The sequence below is a fragment of the Limanda limanda genome, chromosome 1 (genome assembly GCF_963576545.1).
Source record: "Limanda limanda chromosome 1, fLimLim1.1, whole genome shotgun sequence".
In the NCBI taxonomy this organism is placed as follows: domain Eukaryota; kingdom Metazoa; phylum Chordata; class Actinopteri; order Pleuronectiformes; family Pleuronectidae; genus Limanda; species Limanda limanda.
In genome coordinates, this window is record NC_083636.1 from 21,386,622 (window position 1) to 21,408,209 (window position 21,588).

General features: G+C 44.0%; 3 protein-coding genes across 5 annotated transcripts; 2 read left to right on the top strand and 1 right to left on the bottom strand.

The window, feature by feature from the left end:
* Window positions 1-1,069: 1,069 nt before the first annotated feature.
* LOC133004617 (bile acid-CoA:amino acid N-acyltransferase-like) lies at window positions 1,070-6,563 on the top strand. 3 transcript variants are annotated; one of them, XM_061074110.1, is made up of 11 exons: window positions 1,070-1,128; window positions 2,908-3,113; window positions 3,187-3,286; window positions 3,669-3,853; window positions 3,939-4,102; window positions 4,184-4,303; window positions 4,517-4,593; window positions 4,684-4,777; window positions 5,166-5,246; window positions 5,325-5,466; window positions 5,735-6,563. In XM_061074110.1, exons 2-11 carry the CDS (start codon window positions 2,921-2,923, stop codon window positions 5,857-5,859), a joined length of 1,281 nt encoding a protein of 426 aa, XP_060930093.1. In that variant the 5' UTR covers window positions 1,070-1,128; window positions 2,908-2,920; the 3' UTR covers window positions 5,860-6,563. The 3 variants fall into 3 exon arrangements, with proteins under 3 accessions (XP_060930093.1, XP_060930085.1, XP_060930077.1); XM_061074102.1 differs by lacking the exon at window positions 1,070-1,128 and adding an exon at window positions 1,798-1,914; XM_061074094.1 differs by lacking the exon at window positions 1,070-1,128 and having other exon boundaries at window positions 2,894-3,113.
* Window positions 5,968-12,316, bottom strand: c1h12orf56 (chromosome 1 C12orf56 homolog; the record flags this gene model as incomplete). Its single annotated transcript, XM_061067825.1, has 15 exons — window positions 5,968-6,087; window positions 6,710-6,891; window positions 6,967-7,044; window positions 7,255-7,323; window positions 7,406-7,487; window positions 7,568-7,657; window positions 7,783-7,877; window positions 8,000-8,144; window positions 8,317-8,405; window positions 8,594-8,741; window positions 8,895-9,056; window positions 9,885-9,983; window positions 10,507-10,525; window positions 10,734-10,929; window positions 12,047-12,316. Coding segments are annotated over 15 exons (1,830 nt in total), but the record flags the coding sequence as incomplete, so codon positions are not given.
* Window positions 12,317-15,476: 3,160 nt separating this feature from the next.
* LOC133010644 (CD9 antigen-like) lies at window positions 15,477-21,380 on the top strand. The gene is made up of 8 exons (XM_061078244.1): window positions 15,477-15,545; window positions 18,988-19,090; window positions 19,988-20,085; window positions 20,220-20,294; window positions 20,402-20,503; window positions 20,621-20,701; window positions 21,092-21,175; window positions 21,315-21,380. The coding sequence occupies exons 1-8, from the start codon at window positions 15,477-15,479 to the stop codon at window positions 21,378-21,380; spliced, it is 678 nt and encodes a 225-aa protein (XP_060934227.1).
* Window positions 21,381-21,588: the final 208 nt, after the last annotated feature.

Here is a 21,588-nt window from a genome sequence, read left to right on the forward strand (position 1 = left end):
TACACTAGATAATGTGTGATATACTGGAGGGAATGAATGAAATGTTAAGTATTTCGATCCTTTAAATTAGTAAAAGTACATGAGCATCAACGAAAACATGAATGTAAGTGTAAATAAATATATTGTGTGAAATCGAGGTCACTGAATGTGAAGCAGGCATGAGCGATTAAAGGTTGCAAAAACGTTAATAAGTATAAAGTAAGTATAATGATTAAAGAAGATCAAATTGTACAATCAGAGCCCAACATGGGAAAAGTAGAAACGTCCCAGACTGGAGACGGTGAGGAACATAGGTGAGGAAGGTTTTCATGTTCCTCATGATAGAGGATGTGGTTCATGACGTCTTCTACTGGTCAAATGGTGCAACTGCAGCAATTTATGAACATTTACAGCCAATTAAAACGTGAGGCCCGATTAAAGATGATGCTGAAGACACTTTACAAAAGGTTATAAATTGCAAACAAACAAAAACAAACTGAAAATATGAAACAAACGTCATAATCTCACATCACTCAAACTATGACAATAGATTATTAGATATACGTCAAAAAACACTGATTAGATTTGGGATACATTAGCAAAGAATATGTGATTAAAGAGGGAAATTAAGACCAGCCACATGTTTGCTAAAAGGTAATTTTCTTGCTCGCCTGTCTTCAGGAGGACTTTACTCCAGCACCTCTGACCCACTTCCAATGTCCACACATGTTTACTATCAACATGTGAGCAAACAAAACCGATTGTACCCGAAATGTTTTTAACGTATACAGACAAATATGGGATTTTAAGAATACAGTCACAGGTTCACCACTTGTTAAATAAATATAAACTATAAACATAACAGAACTATAAAGTTACTATGGTCACATCTATCACACATCTCATGAATTATAATCTATTAAAAACAAAGGGTTAGATTCCACATCCTGTTAAGACTCAGTCCAGGATCCACTCAGTGGGATATTTAAATTCATCATGTTACACTCGACCTCCAGCAGCTTTGTTTCTCACAGTCCTTCCTCCGAATAAAGTCCAGGTCTCAGGTGCACGTTCAGTTATCTGCTCGGAGCTCAGGTGCACGTGGAGTTTTCTGCTCTGAACTCGGGTCGTGAACCTGCGACGACAAACGTGAGTTTGAGACCTTGAACAAATGTTCTTTCCTTCTTTCTTTTCACTCACAGCTAGAGTTTGTATTTGTTTCTAAACAGGAGATCCATGCAGAGCGTGAGAAAGAAAACCAGAATGAACCAGGAGTGTAAATTATTAACTCTGTTTCTGTCTGTTTCACTCTTTAGTCTAAACACATATTCATGCATCCAGCTGCTGAGGAAAGTATGCATGAATCTGATCTTTATACAGTAAAACGAAAGAGTATTTTTAATATTAACCGAGAATACTTAAAAGTTGTGCAAGTACAATTTGTAAGCGTTACTTTTAATACTTACAAATACTACTCAAAGCAATACTTCTACTACTTCTACGTTTACTACTTTTAACTGTGATGTTTTAATACTTATACTACTTGCACAACTTGTATTAGCATTGCCTTTAATACTTGGTAATAATACATTACATATTACTTTGATACGTTCTAATAGAAACTTAAATATCATATACAGCCATAAGAAAAGCATTATATTGTCAGAAGATGGAGAATGAGTGAAATTAAACAGATTAATTTTAGATTATTATGCTGCCAGTCCCCTGCTCCACACTCCGGTCCAGTAGGGGACGGTACCGCGCCTCCACGAAGACGTCACAGACCGTCCGGATGTTTTTATTCGACCTTTGATCGAACATGTCTCTGCTCAGGTTCGAACCTTTATCACGTTTCCCTTCGTTTCCTCACGTGCACGTGAAGGTGTTTACAACACCTTCATAACCCCAGGACCGTGAACGCAACGCGTGCTGCCGGTGAGTTCAGCGCGGTGATGTGTTCATGTACAGGCATAAAAAACCTGTAACATTTATGGATTAACTGGATAAACTCACTTTCTCATGATGTTTAACGAAGTTTCAGCTTCTGCTTCGTTTCCAAACTGCAATGAAAACCGGTGTCAAGCGTTCACACGAGTTTTCTGCGTCAGATTTCATATAAATCAGTTTGAAATCAGTGTGAAATCTTTTGTGATTCGGAAAAAAAACAGTGTGAAAAGCGTCAGAACTGGTTTCGACCGCTTCGACCACAGTGTAAATAAAGTTTTGATTGACGGCTGCGATGCTGCAAAGAGGAATCAAGTGTCGTAAAAAGAATGAGATGTGATGCAAATAAAATATTTCTCTTTATGAATTAGAAATTGTTTAAAACTTATATTAAGTTAAAGTGTCTCTACACAGAACAGAGCACACAAAGTTCACAACTGTACAACTTAATAGACTAAAAGATACTGAATAACATTTGTAATTGTTTAAAGACTTTTATTGAGTTTAACTGTTTTCAATTCTAAAAATAAGTTCGATGCCTTGTTAATCCATATACGTACCGTACAATATCTACATATTTACTCTTAATCAACGCCTGGTTTTATTTCAATGAATGTTATTTTACTCTGAAAGAATTCCTGATTCATGTTAAAACTCTGATTCTGTCAGAAATATAAATAAATAAAACAATTGTGCATAATAGGACAAAAAAAGCCCAAATACTCAATAATAAATTCCAGAATATCAGAGAATATTTCTGTTGATATATGAAATTAACATATTACTCATATTTCACCTTGTCGATGTTACTGTTAATTTACCTGCAGGTCTCAGCATTTCTTCTGATATAATATTGTGTGTCTTTAATTAATGTGTCTGGGACCATGTTGTCTGAGTTCAGTCCAGAAGGAACCGTGGTGACTCTGATTTTTTATCTGCGTCTTCTTTAGTTTCGATCATTGTGTGTTTTATGTTTGTCCACAGACGTTTGTCCATCATGTCTCAGTCTGTCCCCCCCATCATCTCCGTCGTCCCCACCCGGGCTCTGATGGACGAGACGTTCAAGGTGCTGGTGGAGAATCTGCCTCCTGGTTCTCCGGTGACAGTCCGCGCCCTGCACCACTCTGAGGACCGGGACTACTGGGAGGCGTACGGACACTACGTCAGCTGCCAAAGGGGGACGGTGTCTGGTGGGTTCTGGTCCTCCTGAAACTCGCTGGGTTCAACGGGTCAAATGTTGTTGACACTTTCTTGTTTCTGCAGTTTCAGACGACCTGAGTCTCGGGGGCACGTACACAGGGAAAGAAGCCATGGGTTTGCTGTGGAGCATGTGTCCCGTCCCAGGAAGCCGCACGGGCCTCAGGTAACACAATCTGCAGCTTCACAACATCAAAAAGACGGAGATGTCCACAAGTTGATTAGACTTTAATTCACCTGCATCAGCGCTCAGCCAGTCACCTGTTAGAAGTGTTCATAACTTAGGGATTTAAAGCAACATCAGTTATTATAATTTAGTTTGAGGCAGAAAACTCAACTTTTATAAATATAAAGAAACAGCTGTAAACGTTAGACGTACAAGATCAAACCACAAAGGGAGATTTCAATTTCCACTCGAGGATTTAACTCATCAATCTAGACGAAGTCTTAAACATGTGTATGAAATGTATGAAAGACAAAAGAGATATTTTTCTTTCTCTGGATCAAATGTAAAAACGTGGAACAGTCTTGTGTTCTCTTCTCGTCAGGTTAAGAAAGAGGAACGTGTCCACCCCCATGCTGGTGCACATCTCGGTCCACAGGGGACACGGGGACGTCCGGGACCAGACTCCTCTTGTGTCGGTGCTCACAGAGCGGTGGTACATGGCTCCTGGCGTCCACAGGGTCGAAATCAATGAGAACGGCGTGCGTGGGACGATGTTCATTCCTCCAGGTGAGATAGAGCTGCACAAGTACCTGGTTCTAGTGGTTATGTACCGATGGTTGTTATGAGAAACATCTGGATCTCCTCCTCTCAGGTCCAGGACCCTTCCCCGGCCTGCTGGACATGTGGGGGGGCGGCGGCGGGCTGCTGGAGTATCGCTCGGCCTTGCTGGCGTCCCGAGGTTTCGCTTCTCTGGCACTGGAGTATTTCAAACCTGGCGAGCTGTCGTCAGCGGAGCTGGAGTTAAAATATTTTGAGGTTCGTTTTATTTTTCCTGATGATATAAAAGTGGGTTTTAAAGAACTTGGATGAACTGAATTTCCGTCCACCTGTGAACAGACGGCGTTCAACATCGTCAGGGATCATCCTCAGGTGCTGCCGGACCGAGTCGGGCTGTTCGGTCTCTCGCTCGGATCCAGCGTCTCCATGTTCTTAGCAGCACAGAGCCAAGTTGTCCACGTAAGGATCCGACGCAATAAGCTTCTTCTAAAGAAACGTTTTCCAACATGAACTCGGGGAAATGTTGGTGATGATGTCTGGCTCAGAGTTGGGTTTCTTATCGCTTTTCATTTTTGGTTTGAAATCCTGGAGCATTTGATTTAAGATCACTATGATATAAACCTGTGTAACAAAGATCAACCATCTGTCTTCACTCGTCTCTTTGTGTTCCAGCCTAGTTGTTGTGTTTGCATCAGCGGCACCCACTACTTCGGGAGCTCCTTCAGCAGGGGTCACGCCAAGATCCAACAGTAAGTATCATTCTGCCGGGAGCATGAACTCGCAACATGAACAAGTTTATTTACTGTTGGACTCACGCAGACGATGACATGTGTCGACAGGACTTTAGAACAGGGCCGTGTGGATGAGAACGACCATCACATATGGAGAGATATCGGGCTCCAATTTCTGAAAGGTTCCTCGGGAAAATTGAACGTAAGTACAAGCTGCACAAACAACACGAGGATGAAACTGAAACCGCCTCCAGGGGGCGATCAAGATGATTTGTCTCCACTTTTTGGAGCAGTCACGTGGTCCATCTTTTATTTATTTTTATTTATTTATCTATGATGTAAATGCACAAGAGAAGCTAATTCAGTCCGTTAACCTTGTGTGACATTCGACTGTGAATAAAGATGGACAACATGTCGGCTCCAAAATTAAATCCTTATCGCCCCCTGGTGGTTGGCTGCAGTACATGAGCGTTTTAAAGCTGTTTCCCCTTAAGTGCAAAAGTTTAAAAAGAAGATCTGACTATTTTGGTATAAAATCATTTCATAAATATATTTTATTGTTTTGTATTTACACATCTGTTCTGTGCTAGATGGGTAACATCAAATGTCCGGTGATGCTGGTCACTGGAGTTGATGATCAGAACGTACCGGCGCCGGAGGTGGCCGAGGACGTGAGTTAGTTACAACACACACACACTGAATCCCACTGGATGTTTTTCGTCCTCTTGACCTCACGCTGTGGTCCTCAGATCTCTCAGCTGATGCGTGCGGCCGGTAACGAGCACCTGCTGACCCGACTGGACTACCCCGACGCCGGTCACCTGATCGAGCCGCCGTTCTCCCCCCACTTCAGAGCCACCAACTTTATAATACACAGCAACAGAAAAAAAGGCGAGTTCACAGACGATTTAAAGATGGAGACTAACTATCATCTATTATAAATATTATTGGAATTAGCTTTTCACAGTTTTTTGTCTCATTAGTTTCATCTCTGAAAACATAGTTGTGTAAATCTTCAGTCACGTGGTTCTTTCCCTCGACTTAGTTCACATCTCGAGTACAAACTAAAATTGTTTAGTTCTGAACGACAGATGATTTCCAGTAGCTTCACTGTGTGAGGGAATCATGTCATGAGCTGGAACAAACTGCTGTGTTGCAGTGATCTTGTTGTGGGGGGGGAAAACCAAACCCCACTCTGACGCTCAGGAGGACTCCTGGAGGAAGATGTTGACTTTTCTGCAGCTGCATCTCTACGGCGACGCCAGTCCCAAAGCCAAGCTGTGAGCAGAGACTTCTGGGAAAGACGACCAGGTCCTGATTGACCACAGTGACCTTCTGATCTGATGAGTCATCTTCTGTATAATCAAAGGCATAAACTGTGAAAGTCCGTCTTCTCTGTGTGGAGATCATCTGAGCAGCGTCAGCAGGAGCTCCACCTCTCGCTTCGTCTGTCCACTGATTGGATAATGAGGCGGCAGTGTCTCCGCGGCGCACGGCGTCTTCACCAAGTACCTGAGGGACCAAACAGACAGGGACATGTTTCCATGGAAACTGATATTCTGATATTAACCTGATCAAGACAACAATCAACAAAGATACCAACAGTATTTCCTGATTAACTGAAGTCGTGATTATAATCTGATTAAACTTTATACGATTTTTATGTGTATAAAGTGTATTTTAAGGCCTTAATATAATGAGTGTTTAATATTCTGCCTGATTTGCAGCTGGGACTTGATTTCCCAGCAAAGCTCCAACACAATAATCAAAGTTGATTGTGTCCGATCACATGTTGTGTAACTGAACCCGAGTCCTCCCGGTTTGTTTGGTTTATTGTTCTGTTCATTCCAACTTCACCTAAAGATTTACAGGTTTTCAACATATATTTATGTTGTATTGAAAATTCGAGAACATCTGTGTGTTTTATTTATTTTCTGTTCAACATCTTCATGTCAACATCTTCTTCTTCATGTGTGTTGAGAACTTAAATAAATATTTAACTAAAAAATTGCTTTACTGAAAGGAACTCTCATTTTATAGTAGTTTTGACTGCCTGGATGGAGGGAGCTGGTTAAATGTACATACTTCCGTCAAGCTGTAAAATCGGGGCTCGAACCCGAGACGCAGAACGAACCTGAACTCTTCTCTCATGTGAGAGCGAAGATGCTGAGCCAGCAGGCTGCTGTGCTGCAGACAGGCCAGTAGGAGGCGACAGCGCTGGAACAACAGCACGGCCTGGAGGGGACCGAGGTCCGACTCCGGCAGGTCGGACAGAACCAGCACCACCTGCTGGGCCTGGTGGGTGATGAAGCAGAGCTGCGGACGGAGAACAGACGAAGGTCAGGGGGTCACACTGAGATCTGTCGTCAGGATCCACGTCTTCGTCTTTACCAGGTGAGGATGAGGCTGCACGACTCGCAGGAGCCAATCAACAGAGAGGAGGTCGTCTGCAGAGAAACACCCGCTGCTCTGAAACACAACAAGGAACAGTTCATTACACATTACATGGAAATGTCCTCGAATCAACCACCTCACAGGAGACAGCCCCTCGGCAGCTCTGTTAACTTTTAGCTCTTCCTACGTTGGTTTATTAGTTCAACATTCTTTAACGGGTCTTTATATGACAGAGAAGTGGATCCTCACACTGAGACACTTGGTGTAGACAGGAGCAGAAGTCGCCTCGTGGCCGAGCAGCAGCAGCTCAAAGAGCAGCGAGCAGGCGGCGTCCAGGTACTCTGATAGTAAGACCTGAATCTGACCCAGACACACACGACCATCATTTCAAATAAGAGTTTAAAGAATCCTGTGACGTCAGCCGAGAGCCGCTCACCTCAGAGTACATCACAAACCCTCTGCTCTGCGTCAGGGGATCACAGATCAGGGCGAGCAGGATCCTGGAGGTCAGGGCGCCTCTGCAGCGACAGGAGATCGTTTTAAATCACTAGTCTCATATGTTGACGTTTTTTCATTAAATGACGGACGAGGAGTTTACCTTCTGGCAGAGAGCAGGTGGAGTCTGGCTGCTTCTGCCTGCGTCTCCCTGAACATGACGGCGAGCGTCTCCACGACCACGGTGCTCAGCCTGAGGACAGACACACAGCGTCAGAGGCTTCAACCACAAGTACGACAGCAGCTCATCGACTTAACACACACACACACAGACAGACACACACACACACACACACAGACGAACACAGTGAAGCTTACAGGAGCTGATCTGCTGTGTAGGCTCCACTGAGGCTCTGACGGCCGTGAAGAGACTCCTCCAGAGTCTGAACCAGGAAAACACACAACTCACTGGACTGAAACACACAAAAACACAAAAATCAACATTGAGACCTGACAGAGTAATTTCCTTTTTAAGTGTAGATATTATCCTGAAGTTTTCAGACCACCCTCCCATGGGTCCCAGTAAACCTCTCACCCTCCAGAAGAGTCGGCGCAGAGCCACGTTGCGCTGAGCGGCGACGTTCAGCTCCTGCAGCAGCAGATACAAACTCTCCTCATGGATCCCGTCCTGCAGCAGCTCAGACGTCAGCTGAGCAAACAGGTGAGCCGTCCGCTCCCAGCTGCGACCACACACACAAATCACACACACACTCACTTTAAATCGATCGTTTGTACCAAATCACAAGAAGGGTTCAGATGGCCAACCTGAAATCATAAAGCCCCCGGGGTGTCGCTGGTGCAGAGACATACAAAGGATAAACAAAACCCTCATTGTGCGTCACAGTTTGTTACCTGATGATAGGAGGTCGTTTTCCAGGAGTCGAGTCAGATGACGAGCTGCACTTTCTCCTGTAGAGCGGGTCCAACAACAGAGTCGACCTCTGAACACACACACACACGTATATATATATATATGGAAAAGAACACTAACTAATATATAAAAAACACCAAAGTAGATTATTCTGCTGCTGAAAATAGTCCCTGTGAAGTTCACTGTCAATAGAAAGTTTGTCTGCCGACCTCCAGTAATCAAACACTTTGATATTGGATCAGAGTGAGAAGGACTCACGATGATGAAGCTGCTCCAGGCACTCTGCAGGTGCAGGTGAAGTCGGGACGTCTGAGAGACGGCGTAAAGATGCAGCTCCGCCTCCCTCTGCTCTCCGCCCCCCCCGCAGTCTCTTCTCAGCAGACGAGACAGAACCGAGCCCATCCTCCTCGGAACCTGAGTCACCATGGCAACACGGGTCAAAAGCGCACGTGTCAACTCATTGATCTTTAAACTCATCGCTGACTAAAAACTGGTAATAATCATATTGCAGTTCCCTCTCATCTGTACCTGACGGCTCTGGAGGCTCTTCAGGCTTCGCTCTGAGGTGGTGGGGGGGTGGAGACGGGGCTGGGTGGGGGGGTGGAGACGGGGCTGGGTGGGGGGGTGCGGGAGGAGCCCCAGAGTGTCGGGGTTCGGACAGGAAGCGGAGCGGCCGGGCCTCACCATGCGGACCTCTTCTTCGCTCCAGTCCCTGTGGATCCTGACAGAGACAGAAACAATGAGACTAAACCAGAAGCTCCTGAAACCTGAAGAAACCACACGACATCTGATCACTTTCATAAACGTGTGAATAATGAAGCTGTGAACGGAGCGACGCAGCTGGAGACGTGAACTGTTACTGGAAGTGGAGCTCCAGAGACCAGTCATTACTCCTGTGTGTGTGTGTGTGTAATGACCTCCCAGGGCGACACATCTGCAGGAGACGTCGTTTACACTTTCCGCTGTTAACATCACTTTTACAGCACTTTGTCACTGAAGTTTGAACAGACCCTGTTGCCAGGCAACGGCCGTCTCCTCACACTGATGCACACGGGACGTTTTCAGACTCAAAGCAACACTTCAGTGTAACTGCAGCTGAAGAACATGAAGTCACACTGTGTCGCTGGGTGTGAACCTCCAGGGTTTTACACAACAACATCCTGTAGCAGTCATGTAATGACTAAAATATGATGGGTGGGGGTGTGTCTGTCTGTGTCTTTATATCTTTTAAATTAGAATAAAAAAATGAATCCGAACAATAAAACACATTCACGTCTTTTCTCCGTCCTGATAGAAGTCATCAGCTCTAAAGTTTGACTGCAGCTGAATCTCTCACATGCTGTTGTGTTAAAACCCTTTGCACATAAAGTCACTTCCTGTCTGAGCACAAAGACACTAGAACAAATCAAGCTGCAGAGACGTTTCTGTTTCAGTCGGTTTCAGCTGAAGAAATCTCCTCTTGTTTCTGCGGCTCAGTGGAGGATGTTAATGAGCCGCCGGTGAACTGAGGTGAGCCTCGTCTCTCTGGAGTGAATAAGTCATGAGCTACCTGACCGCCTGAAGAGGCTCAGGACACAGGGACTCGGACGCAGATCGGACTTCCTCCGCTGACCTGAAGCTCCTCCGCAGCAACGTGGGTTCAAATCCTCTGAGATGATTTACAGATTCATCCGAGAGCCACACTTCTATAAACGGTCGATTTGAACTGAGCTCCAGTATAAAGTGTACATGAAGTATTTCTGAGGTGTTTCCAGGAGACAAGTGTCCTCTGGAACGTCTCTGTATATAAATGCAGGTATGTGAACTTGTAAACTTCCTTCTGTCCGAGTATCGACGTCCTGCAGCTGTAAAGTTTTTACTGCTCACACAGTTTGTCTGTTTCCCCGACTCCCACCAGGGGGAGTGAGGACAGATGCAGAGTTACACACATTCAAGTTACACACATTCAACTGTGACGCTCCAGAGGTTAAAACTTCAGAAACAAGACAATTGTTTTATTCTTGTTTTGTTTAAACCTGTTCAAGATGTTCTGTGACAAAAGAGCTTTAGTGGAGTGTTCCTGTGAAAAGTAAAAGCAACCACAGCCGTCTCAACTTCCATCCGAGGATCATCTGACAAACCAGAGAGTGTGTGTGTCTGTGTGTGTGTGTGTGTGTGTGTGTAACACTCACCTCCCTGCAGGATATCCTCCTGTGGGAAGATACAGGAAACCGGACGGTTAAAGTTACAGGTGAATATTTCAGGTAAAAGGCTTCTCTTGTTTTTGATTTTGACCGAAACACGAGGACTTAAGTGATGTTTATAAAGTATTCACTTTTCTTTTAGCTCAGTTTTTGGTCTCCACCAGATCCTGAGGAAAATATCAGGCAGTGCAAACATGTATAAAAACACGTTTTACCTTCTAAGTTGTGTGTTATCGTCGGGCAGTGACTGGATCTGCGAGATGGGGGGGCTACAAGAGGAAGTCCCGCCCCCCTGTCTCTCCTCAACCAATCAAATGTCCTGGTAGCAGGCTCGTCGGTGACATACAGGATTCGAATGTGCTGGCAGTGATCGCGGTCCCGCCCACTGAGGAATTCTGGGAGGTCATTGACCTGCGGGGATGAAACAGAGACGGACAAGTAGATCCGATGCTAACATATTAATCTAAGTTATTTTATCAAACTAAATAAACACAAACGAATAAACCCATATACCGATATGTCTGTTAAAGTCTCACATTGGCCGATTTTTAATCCACCAACCAATAAATCATTGGGTTCTAATATTGCGATAATATCGTTTTAGAGAATTATTTTGTCCACGATAAATAACTTAGTGAAAATGTGACTGGACAAGGCATAGAAATAAAGATTTGGAGGAGATGGAAACATTGTCGTCCATCTTTTATTTACTCTATTAAGCATTTTCTTTTTTTTTTAAAGCTATTAAACAAAGAATTTGCTTCTCTGCTCCACATCCAAGTTTATTATATTTATATATATGATGTAATATTCAGGAAGCCCCTTGAATCCTATACAAATGACAGTGAGGTCATCCCAGTTCAACACAGTCTGTAATCTGACGAGCTTGACGACGTTAAACCTTTGACATAACGAGATGACGCGGTGAGAATTAGAGGCTCACACCGACTCACACCGACTCGGCCGCCCTGCTGGACACTGAGCTGCAGGTTATGCAGCGTTATGTCAATATGGCTCTAAAGCCGAGTCTATTTCCAGCCCGAGGTGGTGAAGCCCAGGTCGTCCTGTCGTCCACGGATCAACTGTCACGTCTCTGCAGCAGGTTTGGTTTAGTAAACACAAGTGAAAGCATCGTACCGGCAAGAAGGACCTTTTCCTACTTCCATATTTGCAACGTGTCTCATCGTCGACGCATCACGTGAACTTTTAAATAAGCGTTTTGCTGCGTGTGTTCTGAACGTAGCCCTGGTTGGTTCCTGGGTGTCTAGATCGCGTGGGGGGCCAGATGGGGCCCAACAACAACTTCCAGCCCCTGGACTCTTCTTCAGATGTGGATCCGCCCCTGGTAGTGAAACCAAATCACTGAATAAAACTGAGTTTATTAATTTATTGAAGAATCAGTCGATCGTTGTTTCTGCAGGTTTTTATTTCTCTTTCAAACTGAATCATCATTAATCTGCTGCTGGTCACTTTTTATCAATCATCTCTCCCCCCCCCACCCCCCCACCTTAAAAACCATATCACTCACCAGTTCGATGCCGCGCACGCGCCTGAAGCTGACGGCCACGGTGAGCGTGCGCGGCTTGTGCTCGGTGAGGTACACGCGCTCGTCGCTGAGCACCGCGTGCATGTACACCTTGTTGAAGGCGTCCGACACCACCACGCACGGCTCGGACGCGCGCACACGCTCGTGCACGGCGCCCTCCATGCTCCGCTGCAGGAACGAGTCCAGCTTGATGTTCCTGCGGGAGATGAGGCTCCCGGAGCCGGACAGGGACATGACGAGGCCCCGGTGGAGGGGGGGGGGGGGTCAGGCTCCACCGCTGTCCGCCTGCATCCGGTCAGTGGGAGGAAACCCACCGGACATGGAGCTTCTACAATTTCTTTAACTTATTTAACTAACTTCTTCTTCTTCTCCTTTTCACTCTGAGCAGGTGAGATGCTGATGTCCCATATATAAACTCATACCGCGCTCTGATTGGTTGATGCGGAGCAGGGGCGCCTGTGATTGGCCAGGGGATTTTCTCAATGTAGAAGCGCTCCACTGAGCGGGGCCGGATCAAGCTCTCAGGGGGCCCAGGGGTTGATGACGGGCCCCTTTGAATCTCCGTTATAACACAGACAGCTTGTAAAACAAGGTCAAAAGTGAACATTTCTCTTTGTGCTCATGTTTCTTCAGAGATTCACTGAATTTTGGACATTTCCTGAGACAAGTTTTGATGGAAAAACTAATTTTGTGTCCATTTGTGGTTATTTGTTTTTTTTTCATGGGTCATTTTCTGTCTCTTTGTTGTAGTTTTGTGCATCTTTCTGTCAAGAAATGTCTCCAGTCTCTTCCCACACGGGTTTGGAGTCAGTGTCCGATACATCTCATCACCAGAGAAGAAACAATCTGACTGATAATCAACTGGTTCCAGTGTCACAGATTCGTCATTTCCATTATTCAGATCACTTATTTCAGTAAAATAAATGATCTCCACTACAAGTTGAGTACTGCAATTAAAATCTTACTGTGCAAAAGTACAGACAAACTATTGTCTACATGTAGTAAAAGTAAACGCACAAGAGTATAAATACATTATTAGATGCTATTTACATTTCATTCCATCAGAACATGTTAGTCAGATGTTTCCTTAGAGGTCGACTACATTAAATTGTGGACAGGTTTTATTATTTAAATCAGAACAAATACAAATATGTGTTAATCATTTTATTTCATCATAAAAATATATTCACAGTTGGATCATATAGAGATCAGTGTTATTGCATTTACCACGTCCCACCACTAGAGGGCTGTAGAGTGCAAATTATCTCACTGCCCCTTTTTTTAAATGTAATAGGAGATTTACATGAACCTCAGTGTCACATTGTAAATTTAGATCATATTTATTATTATAAAGACACTTTAATTTGAATCACTGCAGAATCAAAAAATGAATAAATCATTGTTTGATTTGGTTGTGGTTGATGTAAACCTGGAGAAATGTGGAAAATGTGAAGCTTCATCCTCCTCCTCTGCCTCATCTTCCTCTCACACACACACACACACACACACGTACACACACACAAACACACACACACACACACACACACACACACACACACACACACACACAGAGCTTTGAAGGGGAGCTTTGTAAAAACGATGAACGCCGTCTCACACAAACACAGTGTGACGGTTGTGAGGTCGTGTTGTTGTGTTACACACTAACGTCTCTTGTGCAGCTCAGTTAAAACTCTGGACTCCAGATATTCAGCTCTGTCCACTGTGTGTGTGTGTGTGTGTGTTTGTGTGTGTGTGTGTGTTTTACATCTTCACCCTCAGAGGATGGAGTCGTGGTGAGGAGAGTGATGTTCCCTCACACCTTCTACACAGGAGCTTGAGACCACCCTGAAGGAAACGACTGTTGGTGTGGCAGTTATTTCTTGCATCATTTTTGGTCATATTGTGTGTCTTTGTGGTCGTTTTGTGTTGCTTTGGTCCTTATCGTCCTGCTGTGGTCACTGTGATGTATTACTCACGTGCACTGTACTCCTTCATCATCCTCATCCTCACTGTGTGTGTTTTTGTGCAGCTGTGAGCAGCAGTTGTGGGTCGACTGACACTGTCACCATTGTTCTGCAGAAAGCATGGTCACACAGACACACACTCACACTAACAAACAGGTCAGTGTGACAGGTTGTGGTTGGGTTTGACCGTTGGGTTTGTTGATGAGGTTTGAAGTTCAGACTCACAATGAGACAAACGTTGGAAAACAAATTAAATAAAACATTTTTAGTCGAAAAACTTTCTACTGATCCAGACTCATAATAATAAACATAATAATAATAAATTAGTTAATTGTCTCTCAAACTTCTTCTGACTCTGTGGTTGTAAACTTTATAGAGAGACACACAAGTTATATTCATCTTTTACTTTTGTCATGTTCCCTCACACATCATCACTCTGTTTTTAAGTTGTCGTGGCAATTTCTACAATCCCACCTTAACAACGAGGTACGAGACACAATTCTCTTACAGTATTGTCACACTTTAATGCTCAGAGCATGGTGCATATGACAAAGGTTAGTTTGTAATATGCACACCGATGGGAAACAGTTCTTTGTCTTTATACATTTGGCTCCTCCCTCCCACTCTGGTTGTTACAAAGTCAAAGGTCGGGATCTTCTGATGAAATCTAAACAACAATGCCTTAGTTAAAGCAATCAGGCCAAGATTCATTCAGTAGAACAGGATACAGCAGGATCAAGGTTTCATTGTATGAGATTATATCATGATCAATCAAAGGGGAAATTAACATGATCATATTGTGGTCAAAATATTACATTTCCCTTACAAAATGCAAACAGCTACTGCAGCTTTGCACACGCGTCTCTTCATAGTCTCTCATCTCCTCTATTTAGTCTCTTGGCTTATTTGATCTTTTTATATTTAGTAATTCACTGTGTCACTTACTCATGTGCAGTGTTTAGTACTGTTTGTGTTTATTAATTTCTATTTTGAGCTTTCTTCGTATCTGTTTTATTGCTTCTTCGCTCTTTGTGCATCTTTCTATCTGTCTGTCTGTCTCACCACTAATATTGCCAATAATAATAATAATAATAATATTAATTGTAAGAAGAAGAAGATGAAGATGAAGATGAAGATGAAGATGAAGATGAAGAAGAAGGAGAATCAGAACTTCTGTAGATGGTCTAAAGGTTAAAGAAACAAAAGAAAAGGGAGAACGAGCAGAGACAGAAAAGGAGAGAGAGATGAATCTGTTTCTCTTTTCTCTCTGTGGGAGTTCCTCATCATCAGTTTCCTCCCAACAGCTGATTGTGACGGAGCCGAACGAACATAACCGAACTCAGCCGAAGGGACGAGTCTGTGCTGAGCTGACGGAACCGAACTGACTCCGGATCAAATCAAACCACAAACAGGTTCATTTATTAATCGGTTTAACAGACGCAGAGAAGATGGCGGCTCTGTCAAGCGCGGAAATGTGTGTTAAATACGCTCTGTTCGTATTTAACTTCGTCTTCTGGGTGAGTTTCAACATTTAATACATCACACTTTATATCCTCATTAAATTAGTGTCATTTATTCAATATGGGCATTTATTCTGAAGCCCGAATTAAAGAACAACTTGATGCTATTTTAATTTAACACTTAGGAAATGTTTACTTTTGAAGGTATTTTGGGCTTCAACGAAAGAAACGTTAAAATCAGAGATTCTTCAAAGGAGTTCAGTAACGGAAGCTGTTTGTGTTTGAACGTGATTCTACTGATGAATAACGATGAAACTTTATTGATTTTACACAAACAGCGTCACAGAGCGCGTTGTGAAACACGTGGGAATAAAACAACACAAAATAAAACAATTTAGAAATAAGACAAAAATAAAAACCATCTGTTTAAACCATAGACTGTATATATAAGGTTTAAACCAGTTAAAACCAGACATCAAAAGCTTGTGGATAATAGGATGCTGTTGAAGGAAACGTTTAAAAATATTTAAATAACCAGTAATATTAATATCTCTGAATTAAATATCTGTTTCTGTTCTTTTACATTGATGCACTGAATCTGTCAGATTCTTCAGCGGTTCAGAAAACCACCAATAGGGGGCGGTACTCAGCTCAACTTGTCTTCCTCCTGCTTCGTTATTCTTTTTCATTAAGTTTTGATTTTATTATCATTTTTTATAGTTTCTCCTTAAATATTCTCTTCTGTCTCCAGCTCCTCTTATGCTCCTGGTTTTTAAGCGATTTCTAAGAGTCTGGATGTGGACTGGGATGGAGGGAGGAAGAAAGGGAGGAAGAGGGATGGAGGGATGAAGGGAAGGATGAGGGAGAAAGAGAGGGGTGGATGGAGGGAGGAAGAGAGGGATGGAGGAGGAGAGGGATGGAGGGATGAAGAGAGGGATGGAGGGAGGAAGAGAGGGATGGAGGGATGGATGTAGGGTTGGAGGGAGGAAGAGAGGAAGAGAGGGGTGGATGGAGGGAGGAAGAGAGAGATGGAGGGAGGTAGCAAGGGATGAGGTAGAGAAGGATAGAGGGATGGAGAAAGAGAGGGATGGAGGTAGAGAGGGATGGATGGAGGGAGGTAGAGAGGGATAGAGGGATGGAGGGAGGGAGGTAGAGAGGGATGGATGGAGGGAGGTAGAGAGGGATAGAGGGATGGAGGGAGGGAGATGGAGAGGGATGGATGGAAGGATGGATGGAGGTAGAGAGATAAGGCTTCAGTAGCTCAGAGACAAATATGATGTGAATGAAGAAATTAAACAAAAGATTCTGATCCTGCGATTTCTCTGTTGGATTATTGTTTGATAATCGGGTTATTAAATAATTTTATAAACATTGATAAATATGTTCATAGATAATCTGATAGTAATAAATTGATATGAATCATTAGTCTGAACAGTTTTACAGTTTGATTAATAAACTGATCAATTAGAGTTTAATCACTTTCAGCTGCGACTCATCGTGTCAATCAGCAGGTTTTTGCTCCTATGAGAAGGTTCCTCCTCCTCCTCCTCCTCCTCTACCTCCGCCTCTTCCTCCTCCTCCTCCACCTCTTCCTCCTCCTCCACTTCCTCCTCCTCTGCCTCCGCCTCTTCCTCCTCTTCCTCCTCCTCCACTTCCTCCTCATCCTCCTCCACCTCTTCCTTCTCCTCCTCCACCTCTTCCTCCTCATCCTCCTCCACCTCTTCCTCCTCATCCTCCTCCGCCTCTTCCTTCTCCTCCTCCACCTCTTCCTCCTCATCCTCCTCCACCTCTTCCTCCGCCTCTTCCTCCTCCTCCTCCTCCTCCGCCTCTTCCTCCCCCCTCCAGCTGTTCTCTCCACCCCTCCCCCCCTCACCTGCTTACATTACCAGGTGAGGTGTGGCTCACACACAAAAAGCCGCAGGTTGTGTAGAGTGTCGGTCAGAGGACAGTAGGTCTGTGTTGAATCCTGAGCTCAGAGTCATGGGAGGACTTCAGTGCATCAAATACCTGCTGTTCGCCTTCAACTTTCTCTTCTGGGTACGTACTCACTGAACTGACACTGAGGAGGTGGCATGAGGAGCAGAGGAGGTGACCTGAGGAGCAGAGGCTGAGGAGCAAAGGAGAAACCAGTGATTTCAAAACAGAGCAGTTTGAAAATGAGTTTTTAAATGTAAATCCTTCACTCAGTGTCTGAGCTGAGAAGCAGAATTTCTGTTCTGACTTGAATTAACTTGTGAAAAAACATGATTTAGATAAAACTTCAACATTAGCTGAAATAAACGTTCAAACTCTGACTTGAAGTTTAATTTTCCTTCCAAACAGAAGCTGATAAACACGTGAGATTCTCTGATGAACGTCTGAAACGAGAATCCTGATTAGAGTGAAATCACCTGTTGAGCTGCAGCGACTCCTTAGGAAGTGACGTCAGATCCAGACTCGCAGAACCACTTGCTAAACAGACATGTGCTTATTTTCAGGCTGGAGTCAAAAGACAAACTTTGCATGCTAAGACATTTTCACATAAAATAAAAATCAGTTTTACTTCCTCAGTGAAAAGTTGTTTGATGGAAACTGATTGTTCCAAAGTCTTGAGACACTGAGATAATGATCTGAGTGATTTGCTGCCTCCTGTGTTATTACTGATCTCCCCTGTTTACAGCCACTTGTGCTTTAATGACTGTTTGTGTGTGGAGCCTCAGTGACGATGACACAAACACCTTGTTCTAAACCCTGAACCTCAGACTCATGAGGTCGTTGCTCTCGGCTCCTGGTTCTCAAACCTAAAGTCTCATTTCCTTTCAAGAGAGAACTCGGATAAATCAAAGATCTTCTGTGTGACAGAGAGAAGCTGCAGAACCTCAGAAGAACCAGAATGATTCATGTGTGTGGTGGTTGAGCAGCTAATGGTTCTGTAGAGTCTGAGGTCAATGAGTGTTTCACTGCATCGTCATAGTCCATCACTCAGTCGTCCTCTTTGTCTTCGGTTGACACTATAGTGATACTGGGGGGGGGGCTCACCATCCCCCACCAGGAAGTGTCCGTAACAAGGCAAAATGTTTACATAACCAATCTATTAAAACATTTCATTTCATTTTCTCGAGCAACATTTTGACTGTAGCATAGTAACAGTGTATTTATTTTATACGTGTATTTTTCTCTGCTTTGACAGAAGCTGCCGAAGCGACATTCACTTTGTAACTTTTAATGTTCTGCCTCAGTGCAGGTTAAAGTCGAGGTTTGATTCAATATCTCAGGAATCCTGAGGGAATTTCTTCAAATCTGGTGCAAAGTTTTAATGTGGCTCAAAGGAACTGATTTGAGGTCAAAGGTCAAGGTTGTTTATAGGGTAATATGAACAATTCCGAGGTCGTCCAAGATAAACTTTTCTTTTGCACATGACTTCTGTGGCTCTTTCTCTGATTTTAACTGTCTGAACGTAGGATATCATTTAATTTTGGAATCCTCCTGCATCAGTGAACCTGTGTCTGTTCTGCTGTAGTTGGCAGGTTCTGGAGTCCTGGCCGTGGGTCTGTGGCTGCGGTTTGACTCCAGGACGGCAGGACTGTTTGAAGGAGAAGACTCGCCCACCGTCTTCTTCACTGGTGAGTTCTGGTGACAAAGCCAATTTAATTTCCAAAGATCTTAGTCATGTGAAGCCATGCTGCACAGCCCTCACTGCTCTGGTTCTTACAGCAGCTGATGATGTCTAAAGAGCAGTCGACAGGAAGTGCTGCTCTGACACCTTTCAGGTTTGAGCGGTTGTGAGATGCTGTCAGAGCCTCAATGCTTTATGAATCTGTTACTGGTTTGTGGCTGAAAGGTGTGAGTCTTTACAGGAAGAACTGAGATAAAGTTTTAGTGAAGCATCTTGCACCTTGTTCGAAAACTGAACCAGATCCATCTGGTTTACTGAGAACAGAAAGTAACTTTATTTAGATCAACTGATTAGATCTGCGTGGTCAAAGGGGGGGGGGTCCGACTGGACAGAGGTCGACTGAGGCCACTGAGCTCGTCCACACACACACACACACACACACACACTGACGTCTTTCTTCTGTGCAGGACAGGGACGTCTTTGTCTCAGAAAGACAGAGCGGCTCCCTCCTCTCTCTTTGTGCTCCTCCATCAAACTGAGAAGTGAAGTGGGCAGCGAGGCGACAATGGTCTGAAATGACAAACATCTTAATAACAGCTCTGAGAACAGTGGAGGAGGATTTTCTCTGGGTGGTGTGGCTGATTTCCTCGTGACATCGGTGCTGTGGTTATTGTTCATGTTTCGTTTATGATTCACGCTCATGAAGCCACAATGACAACGTTGGATCATTGTTGAAGACTTTAAATCACTTTTCTCCCCAGTGGTTCGTTAGAAATCCACAAAAAAATCCTTTTCTGTCTCATTTTCACATTCTAGTTGGGTCACATATTAATTATTATAATCTGAATGTGATAATTTGTCATATCAAGATATTGTTGTTGATGAAAGGTTGCTGCTGTTGCAGGTGTGTACATCCTGATCGCCGCGGGGGCTCTGATGATGGTCGTCGGCTTCCTCGGATGCTGCGGCGCCATCAAGGAGTCGCCGTGCATGCTGGGACTGGTGAGTCATCGTGTCTGTGTCGGAGGGAACGAGACGAACTGACTCAATCGGGACAATCAGCTTCTGTTTGGTGAAGTTCGTCATTTAGAAGCTTTGATTACAGAAAAGCATCAGGACCTCGTTTTCTTTTTCAGTTCTTCCTCTTCCTGCTCATCATCTTCGCCGTGGAGGTGGCTGCTGGGACCTGGGGCCTCTCCAACAAAGACCGGGTACACACACACACTCACACGCACACTCACACACACATATTTATCTCATTGTTGTGGTGAGTCTGTGATTTAAACCGTTTGTGTTACTGGTTTTCTTTGTGTTTCAGGTGGTGGAGGACGTCACAGAGTTTTATAAACAGACTTATTCCAACTACGTACAAACCAAACAAGAAGCTCTGAAGGAGACGCTGCGCCTCATCCACTTTGGAGTGAGAACAAACCTCAACACATCTTATTAACATTTAAAAACTCTGCTGACTGGGCTCTGTATCAGGAATCTTCATGTAACGTGACCTGAAATATTTCCCCTTGTGTCCTTATCCCAGTTGAACTGCTGTGGTCCGACTGGGACGGTGATCGCTGCGGCCAAAGACACCTGCCCTGACAAGGAGGCACTCGTCGTCACGGTAACGCCACGCCTAAAGATACATTCAAACTGTTTATTGTTGCTCATTAACTGTCGGGAGTTAATATAACTTCAGGTTTTTATTTCCCACAAGATGAGGAATGTATGAAGCGTCATTAGAATCAAAGTGGCAGTTGTCAAAGATGTTTTCTGTCCTATTTAGTTTATTATCACACTGATAACTTTGGTTTTAATTATTAAATGAAGTAATGATGTACAAACGAGCCTTACTCGTGATTGGTCGAGCACTTCCACAACGTCATCGGCACAAGATGGTCGCCTTCGTATTCCAGATGTTCTGGCTCCGTTTCTGGATCTTATCCGAACTGTCGCTGGGTTGGTTTTCCCGTTGCACTGAACTCACGTCTGTCATTTCTCTGCTCTTCGTCAGAGTTGCCCCAACGCCATCGACGAGATGTTCAACACCAAACTACACATCATCGGTGGAGTCGGCATCGGCATCGGAGTCATCATGGTGAGTCTCTGACAAACTTTTATACATTATTTGATATAAGGTCTTGTATGTATCATTTCATCATTTACAATATAAAACAGTTAACATTTTCTGGTGTTACTTGGACTCGTGCACTCGATGCTCCTCCGTCTCTCTGCAGATCTTCGGGATGATCTTCAGCATGATGCTCTGCTGCGCCCTCAAGAGATCCAGAGACTTCGTCTGAGGAACCAAACGCTCCATCTGTAACTCGCCTGCCGCTTCACACAGTTTAATATGAATGATAAAGTTTGTTTCCTGCCGGGGTTCGAACAGGATGACCAGCTGTGACCGTGCGGAGCCCGAGCAACTTTGATTTTTAGATTATATTTGTATCCAAAGTAAAAAGATGCGTTTTTATTCTATTTGACAAATTTAACAGCCAGCAAACAGCA

Excerpts from the sequence above, each read along its gene's own strand:
- LOC133004617 (XM_061074094.1), top strand. The coding sequence starts at position 2,894 with ATGTTTGTCCACAGACGTTTGTCCATCATGTCTCAGTCTGTCCCCCCC. Across the intron at positions 3,287-3,668 it reads GGAAGCCGCACGGGCCTCAG|GTTAAGAAAGAGGAACGTGT; the intron begins GTAACACAATCT and ends TCTTCTCGTCAG. Across the intron at positions 4,103-4,183 it reads TGGAGTTAAAATATTTTGAG|ACGGCGTTCAACATCGTCAG; the intron begins GTTCGTTTTATT and ends ACCTGTGAACAG.
- LOC133010644 (XM_061078244.1), top strand. The coding sequence starts at position 15,477 with ATGGCGGCTCTGTCAAGCGCGGAAATGTGTGTTAAATACGCTCTGTTC. Across the intron at positions 20,086-20,219 it reads CGCCGTGCATGCTGGGACTG|TTCTTCCTCTTCCTGCTCAT; the intron begins GTGAGTCATCGT and ends TTTCTTTTTCAG. Across the intron at positions 20,702-21,091 it reads AGGAGGCACTCGTCGTCACG|AGTTGCCCCAACGCCATCGA; the intron begins GTAACGCCACGC and ends GCTCTTCGTCAG.